The sequence below is a fragment of the Crotalus tigris genome, unplaced genomic scaffold (genome assembly GCF_016545835.1).
Source record: "Crotalus tigris isolate CLP2741 ecotype Arizona unplaced genomic scaffold, ASM1654583v1 scf7180000018301.7375997, whole genome shotgun sequence".
In the NCBI taxonomy this organism is placed as follows: domain Eukaryota; kingdom Metazoa; phylum Chordata; class Lepidosauria; order Squamata; family Viperidae; genus Crotalus; species Crotalus tigris.
Genome location: NW_024096931.1, coordinates 849373 through 873501, shown reverse-complemented (window position 1 = coordinate 873501; position 24129 = coordinate 849373). Strand labels below are relative to the sequence as shown.

The 24129-nt window shown below is 44.5% G+C and overlaps 1 protein-coding gene across 5 annotated transcripts in view; it reads left to right on the top strand.

The window, feature by feature from the left end:
- Positions 1-24129, top strand: part of ARHGAP17 (Rho GTPase activating protein 17) — a 77264-nt gene that overhangs the window by 23111 nt on the left and 30024 nt on the right. For all 5 annotated transcript variants that reach the window (XM_039349675.1, XM_039349673.1, XM_039349676.1 and 2 more), the window contains exons 2-5: positions 15293-15332; positions 22363-22467; positions 23117-23193; positions 23894-24005. In XM_039349675.1, the coding sequence (XP_039205609.1) occupies positions 22423-22467; positions 23117-23193; positions 23894-24005 (234 nt within the window). In that variant the 5' untranslated portion in view covers positions 15293-15332; positions 22363-22422. The remainder of the gene's footprint in view (positions 1-15292; positions 15333-22362; positions 22468-23116; positions 23194-23893; positions 24006-24129) is intronic.

Here is a 24129-nt window from a genome sequence, read left to right as displayed (position 1 = left end):
TTGCCCTTATCAAATTCTCCACTCCTCCCCATTCAGGAACTTGGAATTTGCTCCTAATTTCCTTCGATTGGGAGCTATACACCTAGCTCTTATTAAGGAAGGGGCTCCTTCCTCCCTTCCCTCCCCCCCCAATCCAAATTTTCTCTACTCACTGGAGTGATTGGGACTAACGGCTGTTAGCCCCAGCCAGCTGAGGAGATTACTAGAATTCCAGCGGAGCTTGCAGCTGCGGCTCTGGGGGCCATTTTTACAGGAAAACCCCAGGCCGAAAATTACTCCTCACGGGCGTTAGAACACCTTCCCAGCTCATTTGCAGTCCATTGGAGCTCTGCCGGCTGATCCAAGGCCAGCCGAGCAAATTTCGGCCCGTTCGCATCAGTTTAAAGATCGCTGCTTTTTCAGCCTGAGAGGGGGTGCACGCGCATGAGAACAGCGCCGATCAGCTGGACTGAGGCTGTTCGGTGGGCCTGATTCGGCTGTTTTCTTTCTGCCTCTCTTCCCAGGCTTGATTTCGGGTAGGCCTCGCCTCTAGGAATCGGCCCTCAGGTGCTTTCACTTTCACAACCAGATGTCATGCCGCCACGTACTGGTCCTCACAGACAACGTGGCAGCCAAGGCTCACATAAACCGTCAAGGGGGTACCCACTCTCAGAATCTTTTGACCGAGTCTCTTCTACTGGGATCCTGGGCAGAACACTATCTGGCCTCCATCAAGGCCGATCATATTTCAGGTGAAGCGAACACCCAGGCCGACCTTCTGAGCAGAACAATGGTAGATCGCTCACAATGGCACCTTCACCCGAGGGTTTTCAGAGAAATTTGTCACCATTTCGACTTCCCACTTGTGGACCTTTTCGCGGCCCCATCCAACACCCAACTGCCTCGCTTCTTCTCCTGGTTTCCAGCCTCAGGGGCGGAACAGACGGATGCTCTCCGGAGCCCATGGCCGCAAGGTCTGCTTTATGCTTTTCCCCCTCTACCTCTTCTCCCGGCGGTAATATGCAAGCTCCTTTGGGAGCGAGCGGAGATACTCCTGGTGGCCCCTTATTGGCCAAGAAGACCTTAGTTCGCCGATCTGATGAGCCTTTCCCTCGCAGACCCTTGGCAGATCCCTCTGGAACGGGTCTCTCTCAGCCAAGGGGTTATTCTTCATCCGGACCCCCAATGGCTCCAGTTAGCCGTCTGGCACTTGAGCGCTCAATCTTAACAAGGGAGCTTTGCTCGCCAGGGGTCATCACAGTAATCCAGGCCTCCCGTCGCCCTTCCACAAACCGCATTTACGAGGCCACGTGGAAGAACTTCCGATTATGGTAGTCCAGCCGGCAGTTGTCGCTCTCGGAACTCACAGTTCCCCATATCTTGGACTACTTGCTAGATGGTCTGGAGAAGGGCTTGGCTCCAAACACATTGCACAAACAGATTGCAGCGCTTTCCACAGTCCTCACATGCAACTCAGCTGGGACATTGAGTCATCACCCCTTAATCCACTCATTCCTTAAAGGAGCCACTAACACCAGACCCCCTACCGTGCACAGGTACCCTTCGTGGGAGTTACCACGGGTTCTCCAGGCTCTTACTAAGTCACCCTTTGAGCCCCTAAGGACGTGCAACGTTCACTACCTGTCCCACAAGGTGGCATTCTTGGTGACAATCACCTCGGCACGTCACATCTCCGAATTGGCAGCGCTTTCGATCCAGGATGACTTGTGCGTTTTCCACTGGGATCGAGTGACGCTCTGACTCAACCCTACCTTCGTCCCGAAAGTCAACTTTCTATTCCATAGATCACAGGAAATAGTGCTGCCGGATTTTTGTCCCAACCCATTGCACGCTCTGGAACGGCAATGGCATAGTTTGGATGTCCGCAGAGCACTTCGGGACTATATTTCACGGACAGTGGAATTCCGCAAATCAGAAGCTCTCTGTATATCTTTCCACTCTTCCTCCAGAGGTCGGAAGGTTTCCTCTTCCACAATTGGCAGGTGGATTAGAGCATGCATTGCCGGAGCGTATCAAGCTGAGTCATTGCCGGTTCCAAGACGGGTTACAGCCCACTCCACTCGGAGTGCAGCTACTTCAGCGGCCTGGGCTACCCAGGCGTCCATTGAGGAAGTCTGCAGGGCGGCCACATGGGCTTTGCCATCTCCTTTTATTCGGCACTACAAGATCGATAGGTTTACCTCCGCGGGGGCTTCCTTCGGTAGGAGGGTTCTCCAACAGGTTATTCACCAAAGTGCCACACTGGACCAGTCTGTTTCCCACCCTCAGGGACAGTAGGCTTTGGTATGTCCCATTGGTGGATTATCCATCTCTAGTGCTGGAGAAAGGGTGTTGTCTTACCTGAACGCCTTTTCTCAGCACGGAGATGGAGAATCTACTCCCACCCTTGTAGGTCATCTAGGCCTAGAGTTAGTTTTTAGTTTTAAGAGCCACAGCGTCTTGCTGTCAGTCAATGGCTATGCTTGCGTCAAGACTGGGATCTCTATGGTCCAGGACGGGCATGGCAACTTTGGCTGACTTGATCTGATTGGGCAGGAATACAGTCTAAACCCATTGGTGGATTCTCCATCTCCGTGATGAGAAAAGGCGTTCAGGTAAGATAATGCCCCTTCTCTATCTCTGCAGATTTTGTTTTTTATCTATATTTCCAGTTTCGTTTTCATTTCCACAATAAAAAATTGTGGAAAAAAATTCAGTTCATCTGAAGCCTGAAACAACAAGCAACAGGCCTAAATCAAGATCTCGTGCCGTGAAATCTAGGAATGGGTTTCTTTAAAAAGTGGGGAAAGTGGGTTTTTTTTTTAAAAAGATTGCGAGATTTGAAAGGAATAGAGGAAATGTTTAAGACCATCAGAGGGTTTTTGGGGAGAGGAATGGTGGACCAAAAATGTCTCTGAAGGCAAAGCAAGGAACAAAGAGCCAGTGAATAGACTAGCTTTTTGGAACCTCTCTGGACAAAGTGAGGACAGGAAATCACCCACACGTGCTCCGGACAGCTGCTCCTTGTGAGGAGATTGCAGCACAGTGATCTCCTCTGTGTTTGAGCACTGAGAGACAATGAAAATAGCCATCTTGCTCATATTTTTTAAAGGACATTAAGTTTGCTAATCTCAGTTGCTATTCATATCAGAAATTATTAACTATTTTTAAGTCTTTTGAAATGACAAGTTTGAAAATGACAAGTGACTTTGCCTTCAGTCCTGAACAACAACAAAAAATTAAGTGTAACTTTTCTATGCTAGGAATAGAGGAGGAATAAGCCCTCGTCCGTCATCTGCCAATCACAATCACTTGCCTGGTGCCAATCCTGGTCACAGACTGGTTCTTAAATGCAGGCTGCAGCAGCTCAGTTGCCGTTGCTGTGGGAATTAAAGCAGCATCATGAGCCTGGGTGATTTTAACTAGATTACTTTGTGGAGCTCTGCACTTCATTTTGGGGAGTTTTAATCCAGTTGGAATGATGGGTTTCTGAGAGCCCAAGGATTTGTGTTTGCTGACAGGCTGTCCATAAGTGGTGTCGTTGTGTGCATCCCTCCTGCTTAGCAACTCAAAAACAGATCGGACTTTGGAGATGGGGAAATGCAGAGTGCAGGGCCTCGAGGAGCAGGCCTGACTAAATGGAATGTTCTGGAAAAGATTCCCCAGTCCTGGCAGAATCTCTGCTTGAAAGATGAGCAGCTGGGAAGTTTGTATTCTTGCTGCTTATCTCAGCATGAAGGGACATTGATTGAATGCCGGGTTACTGACGCCTCCAACACAGTATGATGTTTCCTCGTCATGTCTATATGTTATCATTCATAAAAAGTGTACTACTAAAAATTAGCTTAGCAAAATCTATAATTTTCTAATTTCTACAGACTAAAGAGCAAGTTAAAAATGCAAGAAATAAAAATGCTAGTAAATGCAGACTATCAATCTAGGAGCCATAAAAGCCGTAATATATGGAACTGATGGGAAATAAGGATGTATGATTTTTATGCCTTCCTTTAGTCCTGAACCAGCTCAACCAAGTGTCTGGAGCCATAGTCAGGCATGCAAATGCCAGTACAATGAATACAGAGTCCTTGACTTAACAACAATTTAATTACAGCACTGAAAAAAGGGACATGACCTTTTCACACAAGTATTACGACATCCTCATGTACACTTGATCAAAATTTGGTCGCTTGGCAACTGGCTCATATTTATGACAGTTGCAGTGCCCCCGGATCGCGTAATCCCCTTTTGTGACCTGCTGTTAAGCAAAGTCAATGGGGAAGCCAGATTCACTTAACAACTATGTTACTAATTTAACATCTGCAGTGATTCACTTAACAACTGTGGCAAGAAAGGTCTTAAAATGGGGCAAAACAAATGTCTCATTTCACAACAGAACTTTTGGACTCCGTTGTGGTCATAGGTCAAGGACTACTTGTGTGCCTTGGAGAAAAGAAATAAATAAAAAGGGGAGTAACACAAAGGAGAGGACTCAAGGCAACTTGCCTGCATCCTTGGTGGGAGATGACCATTGGGGGAGCTGGCCCCAGCTCTGTAGAACTCTTCCAGGGCAGAGGGGCACAACTCCAGCATAGCATACGGTCCCCAAAAACCTCAGAGATATTCCAAAACTAATAAGGGAAACTAATAAAGGAGTATGGATTTTTTAATAACTTTTATTTCCTTAAAGATGGTTTAAGCCACATTAAAAACCGTGCATGATTCCATTTTCTCTTTGACAGCATGGCCAGCATGAAAAAGATTCTTTTGCTTACTCTTGCCTTATCTGGGAACCTGCCTGACTCATAATTGTGGTTGGGGAATAAATGGCTACCTTGACCATGGGTACGTGAGCAGCATGAAAGGAGAAAGACTGGCTCCAAGCTGCTGGGTCCCAGAAATTTACTTCTAAATTAAGATTACAGTGTGAAGTCCGCTTGAAGATGGAATTCAGCTGAAGACTGAGATGTATAGCCATTAGTCTGGAATGGTATAGGGCAGGGGTCCCCAACTCCCAGCCCATGGACTGGAACCGGGCTGCACACAAAGCCCCATCCACGGGATGCAGGCAGCACACAAAACCACGCCTCCTCTGTTCCACGGAAAAAAAACCCTCCATGGAACCTGAGCCGGTCCACGGACTGGTGGCCAAAAAGTTGGGGACCACTGGGACTCCCACTTGAGCAGGGGGTTGGCTAAGTCCCCTAAAGTCCCTTCCTACCCTATCATTCTGTGTCTGTTACGCACAGATGTTGCAGAAAGCAGAATGGGGAAAGCAGAAGCTGTTTGGGGGGAGCAGCAGTCCAAAAGCGTGTCTGGTTGGTGTTCCAGATAGAAGAGGCCAGACAGCTGGCTTTTGGCTTTCAAATTTGCTGCTGTCTGGCATTGTGATGGTTTCACTTTGCACTCAGCTTCCTGGGCCCTGTTGGTATTTTTAAACTAAATACTACCTAGTTCCTCTGTTGAGTTTACTTAAGTTCAGAGATGGAGTTACTTCCTGAAATAAGACATCAACCTTCATACTTGTGTCTTCAACTGTGAGTGCATCGTTCCCATCTGCAACTCTTAGTTTAGGAGGCTGTTGGCTTGAATGCCCATTTTTTTCACCATGTTCCTCCCCACCCTGAAAAAAGCTAGTGCTCTCAAAAATATGACATGCCTTTCTCACCCAGTGCCATCCCATTCTGTTGTTGCTCAATTTTATGACCTTTGAGTGACTTAATATATAATTTGAGATTTTTCTCTTTACAAATAGCCCAAGATATGGTTTTTTAAATTTTTTTTACTGCTACCAAGATTTCAACAGGTCTTTCTGAAATTACGCTTTTACTTTTTTACAGGCATATCACTTCGCTGACTCACTACTCTGTTTGCAAAAGCATGCAGTGATTTTTAATTTGTCCGTTTTCTACTGTAGGTATCACTTAACCCATCAGTTTTACAACTTTAATAACCTTTCTCTCCAAATTCACAGACAACCCTGTACTGCAGTTTCGTATATAATATAGAACTGATTGGGAAAATGAAATTCACTTTGAATTCTAAAAGTGAAGGCACAGAAACGTCTAGATCCAGCTCTGCTTACAAAGTTTTTTAGGGGGATTCCATACCATGAAATGCTTTTTAATATCATATTCATTGACCTTTAGAAGAAGATAATGGGAAATTAAAAAGTTATGGAAATTCTGCGTAGTTACTGTAATAAAATGTATGCAGAGTGCCCTTGAAAACAAGATTCATAGACCACTGATTCAAAATACTGCATCCAAAATGTTGTATTACATTTGGTTTGTGATACAAATTAAATTGCAGATACTTAGAGTCCTGAATGATCTTTGTTTTATTATGATTTTTTTCCACATGAGCCTTCTTTTCAACTGGTCTTTTTCAGTTTCTGCTATTTTTGCAATGATGGAAGCTGAACGTCGGTCACAGGATGGGAGAGTCCCCAACTGAGGTCTTCTCCATTGCAATCTAGATTTGAAAAGGTTCCTCTTGGAAGTTCTCTGAGTATATTTTGAAAGTTTGGGTCAGGCCAAAAATCCTATTTTCCCACGATGTTGCTTCTGTGACCTTTCTATGCTCCGCTTAGCTGCTGTATTTCCTGCAATTACTTAATGGATTCTATAAGGGGAAATGGTTTAAAATCAAGGGAGTAAAAGGGACGTTTGAATGCCCAATATTCAAGATGCTCTTAATGCACAATCCAACTTTTGGGTTATTCAGAGTGTAAAGATAAGCTTCACCAATTTGTAGTTCGGAAAATGCAGTGAGTGAAATTATAATCGAAAGACTAAGAAGGGCCAGTCATTCATCTCTCTTTGGAGGGGACAAAAACCCCAAGTTAGCATTCTGAACTTCTGGAGCCCTGCAGGGAACATTTAGTCATTTGGATTAAGGGGCTCACAGACCCCCTTTTCTCTGGCTGCCATTGATGTAGCTCTGTAGCCTGTATTCAGTTGCCCTTCTTTATCTTGGTTTCTGCACAAAGCTTCAGGTGTTTCCATCTCTTCCTGCGTCTCCTCCCTGGCCTAGCAGCAAACTCAGTCATTGTGCCATGGAGAGGAGGAGGGTGGGTGTTGGGAGGACACCTTCTCCTCTGAGGGCTGCCTCACTCGAAGCCTGGCCTCCCCCAGGCAAGAAGACCTTCTGGGCTGAAATGCTCCCATCTAGTAGCTTTTTACACACACACACACACACACACACACACACACACACACACACACACATGCGGAGGAAAGGTATGGCTGTGTGAAGCTAGGTTTCATATTCACTGTTTTTGAACATAGGTCTTCTGTTTGGGGTTTTATGTTTTCAGCTTGTCACCCCTCCATTGGATGCAGTTTTGTTCAAATCCTCTTCCTCTTGTGCAACCAAGATACACACACACACACACACACACACACACACACACACACACGAACAAAGAATACAACTTGTGATTAAAAGATAGGGGAGGGAGCAGGATATGCAGGGGAGGAGGTGGGATTTACTAATAGTTCATCAATCACCTCCAGCATAGTACTTCCCTATTGGGTCCCCAGACCAATCAGCAGAAGGTCAGTGGATTGAAGGCAGATCTCATCCCGGAAGGGCAGGAGGTTCCAAAGGGCCACCACCATGGCAGAGAAGCTCCTCTCCTGGACCCTGCCAGCCAGAATTCCTTGACCGATGGGATCCACAGCATGCTTCCTCTGCCAGCATGGGTGGGGCAGGCCTGTCCCATCAGGCTGAGACAGATCCTCAGGTAGTGTGGACCCATGGCATTCAGGCTTTAAAGGTGATAACCAACACCTCAAATTGCACCTGGAAGCAAACCAGCAGCCAGTGCAGCTCGCACAAGAGCAGTCTAAGGTGGGCCAGTATAGGGGCCCCAAAGGCTGCCCGTGGCATCACGCTCTGCACCAGTTGTAGCTTCCAAATGCTCTTTAAGGGTAGTCCCATCTAGAGCGCATGGCAGTAGTCCAGGCATGAGATGACCAAGACTTGAGTGACTGAGTGCTGGAACTCCTGATCCAGGAAAGGCTGGACTGGTGTACAAAACAAAGTTGTGCAAAGGCTCTCCTGGCCCCAACCACTATCTGTTCTTGGAACAGGAGTCATGAATCCGGGAGAACCCCCAAGTTGCGGACCGAGTCCATCTGGGTAGTGCCACCCCATCCAGAATTAAAGATGTTGAAGTCCTGGATCTTGAAACTCCATGCACCCAAAGCTTTGACAGGTCTTGCCAGGGTTCAGTTGAAACCTGTTGCCCCCATCCAGGCCCCCACAGCTAAAACAGGGCAACTAAAACAACACTTGGATCATCCTCCACCTACTGATGATACTTCAACTCATGATGATGGATGATCTAGCTCCTGGGTTAATTTCTACCTTCTGTGCTTCTATGCCCAATGAGAACCATAAAGCAGGATTTGGAATTCCTTCAAACTTCCCTGTGACATTTATTTAAAGGGGCTTTTTATTTGTTTGTTTCTTTTGATAGCTGAATACTTTATGGAATATCAACCATTGGATTAATTTACCATAATCTTTCAAACTATTGTTTTGAGTTTCCAGTTTGGCCTTCCCTTGGAATATCGTGGTATTTACTCATCCAAGCACTAACCATGTCATGGCTACTTAAAATGTTGAGATCAATTGTGTGTTGCTATCTAGCTGACCTTATTGCACTTGGCCATATGAAAGCACTGACTTTTTAAAAAATCACCAATTACTCTGGGCACAAATAAACTTTCATTTATTCTTCCATCTCAACCAAATAGACAGGTGACTTCTCCAGTGGTTCCATACAGATGTTAAACAGCAGGGAAAGATAATCCTTTGAGATCCAGCAGGTGAGGGCTTATCTTCGTCCTTATTGCTACCAAATAATATTCAACCTGAAGTAAGCTGTTGGATAGCAATCCACTCAAGTCATAGATTTTCAACATTTAAGACTGCTGATGCAATCCAACAGCATCTAATTGAAAAAAATTAGAGCAGAAAGGAAACTACCCAAGCAGCAGAGGAACAAAGGATCAGCTCCTAATTGACAAGATGATTTTAGAAAAACTGCAAGAGAAATAACAAGAGTCAGTAGAAACATCAGAAGCTTTGTACAAAGATCAGTGGCACAGTGGAAGACACCGTTGCAGGTCAATAGTGACAGAATAGGAGAGGATAAGAGAGGAATCTTCTTGACTCACTATCCTCACTACTGTTTGTCATTGCACTGATTCCTCTGTCACCATTACTGAACAAGACAGGCCATAGCTAACAATCATTAAAAACATCTGGCAGTCTGTTCCACTTCCTTTATATGGACAATCTGAAGCTGTATGGAATAAAACCATGAGAAGTAGAATCACTGCTCATCAATACAGCCAAGATATTGCAGTGGAGTTTGGACTGGATGAATGTGTCACCCTCACCGTCAATGGAGGGAAAATAGTGAAAACTGAAGGAATCAAGATCTCCTGTGGGAATAATATCAAGAGTCTGGATGAGGACAATCACTATAAATTACATGGGCATCGTTCAAGCTGACAAAGAAGTCGAGGTTAGAAGTGAATACATGACAAAGTAGCAACAGAGGTGCATTGGAATACCTGCAAGAAATACCATTTAGCTGCAAACAATAACCACTGGGACCCCAAAATAGATAAAGTAATAGAAGATGGAGAAGCTAAAGAGCTCTGGGACTTTAGGGTTCAAACAGAGAAGCACCTGCCACATAACACTCCAGACTTAACAATTGCCAAAATAGTCATAGTAGTGCCTGAAGATGGCAGAAGAGAAAGAATTAGAGAAAATCACAAAATACAAAGACCTGCAAATAGAATGACCGTAGCAGCAAAGGAAAGCAAAGGTGCTCCCAATATTGATAGGTGCCTTGAGTGCAATCCAAAACAACTGGAGCACCACTTGAACACCATCAGCACTGACAAATTCACCATCGGTCAATTGCAAAAGGCAGCTTTACTTGGAACAGCTTACCTCCTGTGACATACCAATAGTACTACAAAGGAACAGTATCTGCTTATCCTAGGTGCTTGGGAAGGACTCGAGGAGTGGATAAAAATGCCAATCCAGCCTAAACATCTGGCTGACTGTGATGAACCCATAATAAAATAATGAGAGCCTGTTTGGCTAAGATGCTGGCCTAGAAACGAGGAGGTGGTGAATTCTAGGCTTCCCTGAGGCAGGCAAGCCAGTTGGGTGACTTTGGGCCAATTACTCTGTCTCAGCCCAACCCACCTTACAGAATTGTTTTGCATGGAAACTAGGAGGCAGTATTAGGTATGTTCTCTGCTTTGAATTGACTATACATATAAAAAGAGGGATAAACTAACAGCAGTAGTCATAGTAGTAGCAATGTAGTGTTACTCAGAACAGGATGCAGCTACTATTAAGATCCAAGAGCTGCTGACAGCAAACACGTCCATACCAAAGCCATACAGTCCTGAACTGAAGACAGGGTTACAAGCAGAGTCTTCCTCAAAACCCTTGTTCCCTCCCTTCTAGCCAACTAGGTAACTTCATCGATGCTAGAAAGGAGGATTGTTGAGTCTTTGGTGCTCTCCCAGTTTGGTTGTTTTCTTGCAGATGTTTCATTACCCCACTAGGTAACATCATCAATGCCAATGAGCGTGAGGTTTGCTCTCATTTATATTCAAGTGACTTGCCCTGTCAGTGTGAGTAGGAGTGTTCCTGGTGATTTCTTGTTTAAGCTGCTGTTTGATAGTTTGTCTGAGTCAGTAGCTCCTTGATTGGGGTATTGTTTATTGCTTGATTGTTGGTCTAATATTAGTTTATTGACTGCTTATTTAATTTGATTGCTGGCATTAGAAGTCAGTCCTGATAAGAAACTCTTTGTTAAGTATCAGTTATTACAACATTAGTCTTATAAAAGTGATTCTTGAATTGCAATATCAACAGCATCATTGAATAGGAGATGTAAGAGAAATTGACCACACACGATTTCCTACATTTGGATAAAGCTATGCCTGATGTAAAAGTCTAACTACACTTAGGCTAATTCTGTAAACTGTTCAGTTAAGAATCTGTGGTTCCAAGACTGAGTTCTGGAGAGATGCAGAATACATGCTGCATTAACAGAGGGATAGAATCAAGATCTCATGAAGTATTAATACCACTTTACAATGCCTTGGTAAGGCCACACTTGGAATACTGCATCTAGTTTTGGTCACCACGATGTAAAAAAAATGTTGAGACTCTAGAAAGAGTACAGAGAAGAGCAACAAAGATGATTAAGGGACTGGGAGGCTAAAGCATATAAGGAACGGTGGCTGGAATTGGGAATGTCTAGTTTAATGAAGAGAAGGACGAGGGGGGACATGATAGCAGCGTTCCAATATCTCAGCGGCTGCCACAAAGAAGAGAGAGTGAAGCTATTTTCCAAGGCGCCTGAAGACAGGATAAGAAGCAACAGATGGAAACTAATCAAGGAGAGAAGCAACCAAGAACTAAGGAGAAACTTCCTGACAGTCAGAACAATTAACCAGTGGAGCAACCTGCCTCCAGAGGTGGTGAATGCTCCACCACTGGAAGTTTTTAAGAAGAGACTGGACGGCCATTTGTCTGAAATGGTATAGGGTTTCCTGCCTGAGCAGGAGGTTGGACCAGATGACCTCCAAGGTCCCTTCCAACTTTGTTATTATTATATTATTACATGGCTCTGGGTGAGATGGATTGATATTTTCACTCTTTTAACTTTGGATCAATTCTGGCACATGTATCTGGTTGCTTTCTCCCTTTTCCAGATACTTGGCTGACATTTTGGAGTTCTGCCAGTCTAGCAGCTGGGCGGTTTCTTAACCATGTAAGCAGCTGATCAGTCCACTTTCTGTATTTGCTGGGGAAAGCCTGGTAATATTTACAGAAGCATTCTCTGCATGCTAATAGCCTCTCTTTCTCTTTAGATTTGGCATTAGGCACACCTTATTTGTACCCTTAGTGATTACAAAAGTATGTGGGGGGCTTCCTTAGTGTTGTAACAATTTGTCTGTTTCCAAAACAGCATATTATGGATGCTTATACAAATCAACCACTTGTACGATTTTGAGACTGAAAGTTACATGCTTTTCTGGTTAGTCATTCTTTAGAGGAAGAGAATACTTTGTCTTCCCATTGCAGTATAGCCTGTGCTCGTTTTTATTAAGAGAAAATGGTTGCAGGCATTCTAGACAGGACTTGGGGGCCAGGCCCTATGGTTCAAGGTTTTAAGGGGTTCTCAGCAATCCCACCCCACCATCCTTCCAGTGACAATCCCAGGCGTTACATTTCCACCCTCTTTTTCCTCACTGCTGGTGGAAGGGAGACTTCAGAGGGGAGTAGATGAAAGCTGATGGCCCCGTTGTTATGGTTAGTCCTTTTGGTGGTATCCACATTCAGTCCCTTTTTTAGTTGTACCAAAGGAAGTGAGGGCCATAAAACCGCTTTGTTCACCCCCCTTCCCTTCATCGTCTGACAGAATCCAGAGAGGGCAGAAATGGGGTTTTCCATAGTCGATAACTAGAGATGAAATATAATTGGATTCTGACAGTACTCTTGGATAACACTTCAAAGCATGCTTCCCAGACACAAAATTAGATCTGTTGGCTTCAGCAACGCTCCTAACTAAACGTACCTCATGCAAAATGTTTTTTGAAAGAATGGTGGTGCTTCCAGAATCACAAGAGCTTTGCATTGCCTTGTGAGATTAATTTAAAGAACCTGGCCAGAAAACCGTGTTTTTATGAACTGCCAGTGAGGTTATTGAGATGTTCTCTTGCTTTCATACAGATGGAAGTAATTTGACGTCTGTATGTCAGTTCTTATAAACATTTCTGTCCCAAAACAGGTTTAACACATTTTTGAAAGAGATCATTTCTACTGACTCAAATTCCAAGGGCCTCATGTGCTAAAGTCTGAGAGAGATTATTTGCGAGAAATTTAACCGGCTTCATCTTGCTGGGAAAAAGAAGGACAGTGGATGTCCTCGAAGCCATGCCGAGGGTTGCCTTGTTGTACTGAGCTCTGAAGAGACCTGACTTACTTTCCAGAAAAGTTACAATAGCTGTATTTGGTTCCATCAGAGTCCAGCCAAAGCAGTAGTTCAATGGTGCATTGTATTATTTGATAAGAATCTTTTGCGAGGCTAGCTTTCTTTTTGAGAATTACCATTTCTATAGTCTAATTTTGCATTGCAGGATATTTGCTAACCAATACTCTTGGGAGAAAAAATTAGTGGGAGGTCATAAAATCTAGCATGCCTGATGGCTGACAACAGCCTCTCTGGCTTCCTCCAGGATCAGATGCAGCAGTTAGATCAGAGGCACTAATGGAGTTAGTGAAGGAATCTGGTGGGAAGCGCCCCACTTCCCAGGCTGTAACTGAATATGGCAGACAGTTAACACTTTTTGGAGGGAGGGTATCATGTTGCCTACCTTAAGGGAGATCTATTGTGCCCTGTCCTGAAGAAACCCACCTGTGATCTGGCCGCTTTTGGCCACTTTCTCCCAATCTTCAATCTTCCCTTTTTATGGATGATTGTCAAGCAGGGCATCGGCCACAGAGGATGCTAGTTTCCTATCAGCCCAGACTCAGGCATGGTCAGGGCACTGAGATGACAGGATTGCTCTAAGCAATTATTTTTGTCAGGACTGCCAGGATTTTGAGTTTGTCAATTTTGAGTTGTGTGCAACACCTGGTCCCATTACACTTCTGAGCATATTCATATCTATCAACTGTAGTAGCCTTCTGGGTCACCTGCAACAGCTGGAGGCTGGAAGCACTGAGTTACGGTGGTTCCAAGCCTACCTAAGCAGGCAATTTCAGTCGGTATTTTTCAGACAGGATATGCTAGAATCTTTGATTTTTTCCAGGGGGGTATGGGAGGGGTTCCATGGGACTCAGTGCTTCCCCATGTAATTAAACAGCTGCATGAAACCTGTTGGGAGGCATGTCATTAAACATCTGCATGAAACCTGATGGCACAGTGGTTAGAATGCTGTGTCTCAGATAAACTCTGCCCACAGCCCAGAGTTCAATCCTGACAGGACTCAAGGTTGACTCAGCCTTCCATCTTTCCAAGATCAGTAAAATGAGGGCCAGATTGTTGGGGGGGGGGGCAATATGCACATAATGCCCACCCTGTAAACCAGAGAATGCTGTAAAGCACTATGGGGCAATATATAAGTCTAAGTGCTGTTGCTATGGCTGTTTATATGGGGTGAGGTATCATTAGTGAGCTGATGCCATCCAGCTGTGCATTGCCAGTCCAGGTTGAACTGGATCTGCTGTAGAAATCCCGAAGTGTCGGGGTCTGAATGGAAAGAAAAGCAGAATGGACCTGCTGTGTATCAACAAACATCTCGGCAAACTGGTAACATCGTTCCCTGGAGTTACTCTAGACAGGGGAGAGGAAAAAATGGTTCATGACTTGGGGTCCTGCTGGATTGGTGGCTCCCATTCAAGCAAGTGGGAGTTGTAGCCAGGACCTTGTAGACTACGTGAATGAAACTCTCTTCTGCAAGAGTTTTTTCACAAGTGTTCTGCCACTATCACCTTTTTACTACCGCGTGTAAGAATTTAGGAATTCATTGCCCTTGAACACAAACCTAGGTTGACGGTTCCTTCTACCAGAAATCCACTTTTGCTTCTTCTCCAAGTTGTGGTTCCGCAGTGAATTTTAGTGAAGGAGTTGATATTAAACAATTGGAAACCTGAAGCTGTGATTTGATTTTTTTTTAATATAAACTGAACTCAAGTAAAATAAAAGCTTCTGCTGTGCTTGATATATAATCATTTAAGGACAGGTAGCCAACATTTTAAAACACTCCACTGAGCCAGAAATACTTTGCTGAAAGGACCATGTTCCCAATTTTAAAAGGCAGAAAGATGGAAATACTGAAAAAACTCTACAAAGTACTGATATGGTTGAATTTTTAAATTTAAGTTTCTGTAATGGACAGTGGGAGAGAGAGAGAAAAGACCCTGGCTGGATACAAGAAGCACAAGTGGAGTTCAGAGGCGTTTGTGAAACTCTGCCAGTTCCCAAGGATGTTGCAAAGTCTGTACATAAACAGCTTTAGTTGGAGCCATCTGGAAAGTTAATAGGGGAAAAAAACATTGCCCTCACTCTCTTGATTAAGTGACACACGGTAAAGATTTATAGTATCTGTTGCTTATGTATCATCGGTGATAGAGCGGACTGCTTTCGTAATCAGCGGAATTATCCTTTCTAGATAAAATTCTTGTTTGATCAGTCCTACTTACCTTATCATTAATATGTGTACAAAAACACTCAATGACTTTTTTTCTTCTTTTACAGAGCTGAGAAAACGGAAGTCCTCAGTGATGACCTGCTACAGGTAATTGATTAATGGCTGTGTTTAAATTCCTATAATAAAGCTGCCCTTGGGGGTTTTGATTGCTGCTTTTCAAAATGTTGAGTGGGAAAAGCAAGTATGTCTTTGCAAGACAGAAGAGGCTTTTTTCAAATTACGGACTAGCTGAAACAGGGTTCAAAAAGGTTAGCTTAATCTAGAGAAAGTGAGAAATAACTCTTTGAATCTCAGTGGCTTATTGTAGAGTGAAGTATTATGGTGTTATTGGAGCATGAAGGTGTGTCTACCCATTTGGGAAAAAATGCATTTGTGGATGTATGTTGCAGTGAGCAACTTGAAATTTTGTTGAAGATGTATGTTGAAGACTAGCCATGAGCATCAAGTTCCAACTGTCAAATCTCTCTTGTTTATTCTGTGCATTTAAAACTTAACTAGATTCTACCTTACAAATTTGGGGTTTGGGGTGTTCACTTTATAAGCATGAACTGAAAGCGTTAAGCTCTTTTCTTTGAATAATGTTACATTTCAGCTTTCCTTCATGTATTTAAGTTAGTTTATAGTCTACCCAAATCAGGGAAAAGATAACAAATTTGCCCATATTCCTATTTAAATATCTGCATTTTTTCTCAAGTCTTCCCTGCATTCTCCTATTTTGTTGCCTTGGTAATCCTAAGAAATATTTGGAGGCGTGGAGATGGAGGGAAGCCAGGAATTCTTCTCTCCAGCTATTGGCAAGTGCTTTTTGCAGGCATGGCTTTGTTGGTTCTGTGACGCGGGCGGAATTGCTTACTCATCCACTTGCTGAGCAGAAGCTTCCACGTTTTGTCCTAGGCCCAACTTCATGCACTGCGTGCCTTTTGCCAAATGTTTCTGTTCTTTGACATACAGTATTCTCCCAAGCATGTTCATCGTTTCCAAAGTCCTTTCCATCAGGAAGAAGTATGTCATATGTTTCCGTAAACACAGCTAAATGGCTTATTGCTCTCAAACATAATCTCTGCAAACAGCTCTGACTAAGAGGCCTTGGGAGCTGCAAGGGACACCTTCCCCCAGGCCGCCTGGGCTCCTCTCGTGTTCTTGGCCATTCTGGACAGCACCTACTGTTTGTATATGGAATTGTGCCTCTTTCAGTTACCAGTTCATGACCTGGAGGGGACCGTTATCATCTTCCTAGCATTATTCCCGCAGGTGCAGAATGCGCTTTTTGGATTGACAATTTGCTGGTCTGTCACCGTAAAAAGAATGTATTGACTTGGGTTGACGAACACCTCCTTGCACGATCAAATGAGATCTGCATCCAACTGGATTGTCGTGTCTGTATTTATTGTGCCTTGCCATCTTTGCTTCAGCCTTCCACTTGGGTGCTTGCCGTCTAATAATAATATGGAGGGAATACCATAGGGCAGTGGTTCTCAACCTGTGGGTCAGGACCCCATTTGGGGTCGAACGACCATTTCACGGGGGTCGCCAAACAACGCAGTCCGCCATTTCCCCCCCCCCTTTTCCTTAGCTGTGCTACTCCCTTGTATTCTATTGGCTTTTGAAAGCCAATAGAATAGACTCTCTTGAATAGAGTCTAATTCTATTGGCTTTCAAAAGCCAATAGGAATTGTTCAGGCTGTCTCTGCCCTGCTGAGCCCGCCAAAAGTCCCATTCTGCAAATGGTGCTGCACCAGTTGAGTAGTCCTCGACTTATGACCGGTTGAGTAGTCCTCGACTTACGACCGGTTGGGGGTCGCGGCATTAAAAAGGTTGAGAACCACTGCCATAGGGAAATAGGTTAAAATAAAAGCATTTGTTCAGCAATAATTTTAAATTATAATTGGAAGCCAAAATATCAGAATTAAGATAAGTGATTCGGTAGGGTTTTTTTTTTAATTGTGGAGTTCTTGGTGCTCTCTGAGCTGGGTTGCTGGCTTGCAGACATCATCATCATCATCATCATTTTTATTATTACCCGACTAGGTATCATCCGTGGTAATCAGTGTGAAAAACATTTTTGTGCCCTGTGAAGAGGGAGGGTTGTGTGGAAACCTGAGCTGTGTTCACTTTAAGTCCAGGTTCCTTCACCAGCGGTGTTCCTGGTGTTCAACTGACAGCTGTTGAAGAAGCTGGGCAGGAGGATTCTGATCTCCCTCCACCTTTCTTGGGGAAAGAAATGACTGTGAGCCATTTGCGCCCCCCCCCCCCATGCAGCAGCTGGTCCTGCTAATGCAGTGGTTCTCAACCTGTGGGTCGGGACCCCATTTGGGGTCAAACGACCATTTCACGGGGGTCACCAAACAACGCAGTCCGCCATTTTTTCCCTCCTTTTCCTTAGCTGTGCTACTCCCTTTTATTCTATTGGCTTTTGAAAGCCAATAGAAGAGACTCTCTTGAATAGAGTCTAATTCTATTGGTTTTCAAAAGCCAATAGGAATTGTCCAGGCTGTCTCTGCCCTGCTGAGCCCGCCAAAGGTCCCATTCTGCAAACGGTGCTGCACCAGTTGAGTAGTCCTTGACTTACAACCGGTTGAGTAGTCCTCGACTTACGACCGGTTGGGGGTCGTGGCATTAAAAAGGTTGAGAACCACTGTGCTAATGGGAAGAAACAAAACTCCCGTTTGGGAGGAGTCTTGCAACACAGGGCCCAGCTCCACCCCACAACCCACAGCAAGTTTCCTCCTCTGCCTAAGTTGCTTCGCTTCACTGGAGCATCATTAGATGATTCAGAATAGCGATTCCCCTGGGGGTGCAGATGCCCTGCAAGTCAGCCGCCTCCTCCCTCTGCTTCTCAGAAAGGACAGGCTGGCAGATGGCCGGCGTTGGGCCTCAGCATCTCAGCATTATCAAGGAAGTGCATCGTTTAGCTCAGGGGTGGGCAACTATAGCAACTGTACGGCCTGTGGGCTCCCAGAATTCCTGAACCAGCCATGTGTGTTGATGTCCACAAAGTCTTTGCCAGGTTTGGCGACCCCTGTTCCAAGGCAATTTTTTTAAAAGACAGAACTTAAAAAGTCTTAAGGGGATTCCTACATTTGCAGCTGAACCATAGTTTTTCGGGTTTGTTCAAATGAAAATGTTCCAGAAGGCTTCCATTTAACTTTCCCCACTCATAAAAATGTAGCAGGAAAATAACATGCAATTTATATGTGGAGATTTCCAGCCGACCTTGGTTTAACTTCTCAGACCTTTGGACAAAAGCTCTTTAAGAGAATGTGTGCTGCTTATCACTTGTGTCTTGCCAACAACCTCTCTTTTACAGCACAGGTTCTTCTTCACAAAGATTTTATTGTGTGATTCCTCATTCATATGGCCTTTGGTAGACTCCCATGATAAAGGCCAGATTCATGCATCATGGGATGCCATAATATCATTGGCTGACTTGATTTTAATATAGCATGCTGCAGGAATCCTGCCAAGGCTAACTCTGAAGTGTGAAAACGGATCAGTAATTCACTAAATTAATACAACATGTGAAGCCAGCCAGTCTTTTATTTAGAATCCTTTCCTCTATTACAGCTTCCATTCCCACCCCACCCATTCACCCCCTCAAGGAGAACTAGGCTGCCAGGAGCCATCCATCTGGAAGCATTCAGTTCCTTAATTAAGAGTTGTATATGTGTAGTTTCACCCCTCACCTGGCAGTTATCAAAGTGCAGATACCCATATACATTTACATGTTATTTTCCCTTTTTATCTGTGACTTCAAAATATTGTTATTACTGTCTCTTCACAACAATGTGAAGTCACAGTTGCCAGTTCTTTAGCTGCTGTTGGCCTTCATAGCCATCAAGTTCTTTCCAAGAACCTAGGATGTGGTAACGTATCAGCATATTATCTATGTGGATCCAAGTTGTGTGACTTTGTGTAATTGAGATTTTGTGGTTTTGTCAATGCACAGATTTTCTAAGTGCTGTCCAAGATATGGCACCTACAATAGGGGTCCCCAACCCGGGCCACAGCATGCCAGAAACCAGTCTGCGCAAACCAGCAAGGCCCCATCCACAGGATGCAGGCAGTACGTGAAATCAGGCCCCCTCCGGTCCACAGTAAAACCTCTCTCCATGGAACCAGTCCCTGGTGCTCAAAAGGTTGGGGGCCTCTGATCTAGAGTGCTAATAATCACTTGGATCGTCATGGCCGGATTTTTTCAGCTTTGAATGCTTTGTGATGTTCAGTTCTTCTATTCTGCAATCCCCTAGTATTGCCACATCAATTGTCCACACTTACTTCTTTTCAGTCACACTTATATCTAGTGCAGTGGTTCTCAACCTTTTTAATGCCGCGACCCTCCCAACCGGTCGTAGGTTGAGGACTAAACCGGTCATAAGTCGAGGACTAAACCAGTCGTCAGTCGAGGACTACCCAACCGGTCATAAGTCAAGGACTTTCCCTTCCCAGGAGCGCCGCGCATGCGTGGTGCCGCCCCTTGCACCGGCCGAGGCGTAGCTGGCAAGCGGCAGAAACGGAGCAGGCCAACCACCGGCTGGGCCACCAGCTGGCCCAACCCAAGGGAGGTAAGGCACCCGCCGGAAAAGGGGAAAAAATGGCGGACAGCCTTGCTTGGCGACCCCCGTGAAATGGTCGATCGACCCCAAATGGGGTCCCGACCCATAGGTTGAGAACCGCTGATCTAGTGTGTTATGTAAGCCATCGACAGGTTTTACACTATTGTTGTCCACTTTCCCCTCTAGCGTTGGTAGAAATTGACTGTGTGATGTTTTTCTTCCAGATGTTTTGAGATTACACCCAGAGCACTTTAGCTTCTCCATTTTCCAGTCATATTTTTATTACTTCAATATTCATGTTTTGTTTCCTGTACAATCAATAAGATCCAATTTTTAACATGCATCAATGCTTGTTCTTGGCTCTTTTGCATAAACAGGCAATGCCTGCGTTTCATTCTTTGACAGTTTGTTTGATTTGAAGTAAACCTCTGCCTCAATTTCTGCAGGGCAGGTATTAATCTATCAGTATCACTGCAGGGATGTAATGCATAATGAATAGTCTCCAGCTTTCTGTTTTTTGGCCCAACCTGTCCAGCTCAGCTTGTGTCCAGTTAATAACTCCAGCAATGTATCGTATTGCAGGTCTGGCTCAGGTATTGTTAACTTTGATGATGCTTCCACCATCAATTTTGTCTTTAGCACTTTTCTTACTCTTTGGAGTTGTATTCTTTACTAAACTTGTCCATATTTGATGTTATCCCACATAAAATGCCCAGATACTTGTAGGCTTCATTCTGATGGAATTCAGCATTTCAGTTCATTCATCCAATTTATAGCTATCGTAGCACATTTCTTAAACCAAATTCCATTGATACCTCTGTGCTAAAATTATTGCAATATTATTATATTATAATTATATAATATTTTATTATAACTGTCACACAGTCAGTCAATGTTTAGACTGGATTTGGCATTTTTAAGAACCTATCAAGTCCTTTCTAAGGTCCTGGAATAGGCAGATGTTGTTTGATGGTGTATTGTCACAGGATATAAGCTGTTCTTAGTAAAGTTATAAGCTGCCTTTTGCAATTGACTCCAGATGTTTGGGGATTGCACCCAAGACCAGAGCACTTTAGCTTCTTCATTTTCTATTACTTTGCCTATTTGTTGGTCCCGCTAGTTCTTGCTGGCAAGCAAATGGTATTTCTTGCAGATCTTCCAATACTTCACTGTTGCCATGCTGTTGTTTGTAGTCAGTCTGTGAGATCTTCTTGTAGCAGCTAACAAAATAGACCACCGATCCTTCAGCTTCTTTGCAGAAGCAACATTTGCTGTTTATTGCTGTCGCCTCAGTTCTGGCTTTGTATGCATTTGTTCATAAGGCTTGGCCTTGTGCAACTGGAATTAGTCTGTCTCTTTCTTCAACTTTCCTGCTCATTGCCGGTTCTTGCCTTTGCCTGCTTTTTTTAATGCACTGTCCCTGTAATACGTTGCTTTGCCATGCCCTTTTCCGACTCTTCCTTTGCTCTTTCTTATAGGCCGGTTTGGTCTCTCCAGTACTCAGTGACCCTTCATGGCATAGTAGCTTCACTGCATCTTCTTCACGGTCCTTCAGAGATTCTGTTATTAATATTATCTTCATCATCATCATCTGTTCACAATAGTATGAAGTCACAGCTGCCACTTTGGCTGCTGTTGGTCTTCATATGCATCAAGCTCTCCCCAATAACTTAGGATGTTGTAACATGTCAATGTAGTATATTATTAATATAGTGTACAGGTAAGTCCTCAACAACCATTCGACTGTTCGAAATTACAGTGACACTGAAAAAAGTGAGTTATGACTGTTGCAGCATCCCCAGGGTCACATGATTAAAATTTAGATACTTGGTAACCGACTCATATTTATGACCGTTGCTGTATCTTGACTTAACAACCGCTGTGATTCACTTAACAACTCTGGCAAGAAAGGTCGTAAAAATGGGGCAAAATTCATTTAACAACTGTCTTGCTTAGCAACAGAAATGTTGGGCTCAATTGTAGCTGTAAGTTAACGACTACTCATATTGGCTTAGTATATTATGATAGCCTGCCCCTTTAATATACTTTATTCAACTCCTGCTCCTATTTTTCTCCCAACAACGACTCTGTGAGACAGTGAGTGACCCAAAGTCACCCAGCCGGCTTTCATGCCTAAGAAAGAAGGCCTGGAGCTCACTTCCTCCTGATTTCCAGGCTAGCACCTACACCAAAATGGCTCTCACCAGATTGCCAGTAAATCCACAAAGAATCCAATGGTATTTTAAAGTTCTAAATAAAAATGTGAGCATGTAATCAGGTATGGAACACCCTGCGCATGGTACATAGAGCTGAGGAGGGAGTATTATGTAGCACATAGCTGGGGGGATGAAAGGGAGAAGACTGAAAGGATAGGTAAAAGAATAGTTACATTTGGGTGTACAGATAGTCCTAAACCAGGGGTGTCAAACGTCCGGCCCACAGGCAGGATGCGTCATGCCAAAACCGCGCCCACGTGACGTTGCGAGTTTGACCCCCCTGTCCTAGACTAACGATTGCTCACTTAACGACATGCCTTTATCCTGTCCTGTTTGCTCTCTGACTAGATCGAGCGACGTCTTGACAACGTGAGGTCTGTTTGCCACAATTCCTGTAAGCGGCTCGTGATGTGTTTGCAAGGACAGTATGGAACCGAGGCTGAAAAGAGACACGTGAGTAGCCCTTGCCTGTAATTTTCCCCTCTCAAGCCTCTTGCCGTGCGTCCGTGTTTCCTCTCTTCCCCCAAGATGGCAGGATCGTCTTTGGTGTTCTTTTTTTTTTATTTACTTCTTTGTATTGCTCTAACATGCAAGAAAGAAGAGGCAATCACAAAATGCTAAGCCAAAAATAAAGGACAGAGAAAGAAACCCCTGCGAAGAAAGTCTCCACCATTTTCCAGTTGCTTTGCATGGGTTCAGATCCCAGCTTCATGCGAGGTGACCCAACACAACCTCTCCTCCCCAGAGCTGCTTCCTTCTCACCAGAAAGCGGTTCTGGTCCCTCATTTCAGATTCACAGAGCAGCATCGAGAGCCCATCAGGCCTGCTTTCATTTGCAGGGCATCCCAAGGCTTCACCAGTGTGTGTCCTGTACATGCCCCACGTTGACTGTCCTACCTATCTTTCTCGAGCTGACGTGTCTCAAAGTCTCTGTCCAACCCTCAGACCTGAGCTTGCTTTCCTCCTTCCTGCGATTGTCCCCTGATTTTTCCTGCAGGCTGAATGGTTGTACGCGTGAGCTGGCAGGTGCCGTGTTTCCTCCAGGCGGTTAGGAGGCTTGGGATATTACCTTGCTACGAACTGTCCTTCTTTTCCTTTGCAGAAGAAGCTTCCCCTCACGGCGTTTGCTCAGAACATGCAGGAAGGTTCCCAGCAGCTCAGCGAGGAAACACTACTGGGGTAAGAGCTGAACCTCCTTTCTGGATCTGCCCGTCGTCCTTGCCTTCTTCGCAAATTGAGAGCCAGCCTCACTTTCCCCTTTCTGCCATGTAAGCTCTCACCTCACTAAACACAGTTTCTTAGAAAATTATGAATTGCTGAAGAATTACAGTCATGGATTCTTAGAGGAAGAAGCCGTTTCCATGTGGGGATTAGCAAAATGACTAGAGCACAGGTCAGCAACCTGCGGCTCCCAGCCTCCTCTGCCATTTGCAGAGAGAGAGAGAGACAGAGAGAGAGAAAGAGGCACTTGCCCCCCCCCTCTCTGTAACTTTGAATGATCACTAAATGAACTGTTGCAAGTTAAGGACTGCCTGTATATGCAGCAGACCATATTTGCACACTTTTGAAACACAGAGGGGCAGAAACGGCTTAATCTTTTGTACCTCTACAGCTATTCCCATGTGATGATTCCAGCCAGAGAGAGACAGCTTGGTTAGCACAGTCTGGATGGTCCCTTGAACCATCTCTTAGAATCTTGTTTTTCCACAGGCACCTGTGAGAATAGAGGCTCTCCCATCCATTCACACCTTCCTGAGCCTGTTGAGAAATGTTTGGAGAACTGTAGCAAGCCAATGTGCTATATTTTGCTGGGGGAATGGCTCCTTCCACTCCTTTGAGCAAATCGGATGAAGCCGGTAATGTTTTTCTTTGCTTGTAGGAAAATGCTGGAGACTTGTGGAGAAGCGGAGAATAAACTTGCAATGGAACTCTCTCACCATGAGATGCAGGTTGAAAAGGATGTTTTGGACCCACTGAATCAACTCACCGAGGTAAGCTGCTCCAGCTGCCCCCATCGATCCTAACCTAGGCTTACCTCTTATACCAGGAAGAGTAATAAAAGCAGCAACGTTCAGTGGGTTTTAGATAAATATAATGGTTGTATAGTTAGTGTCA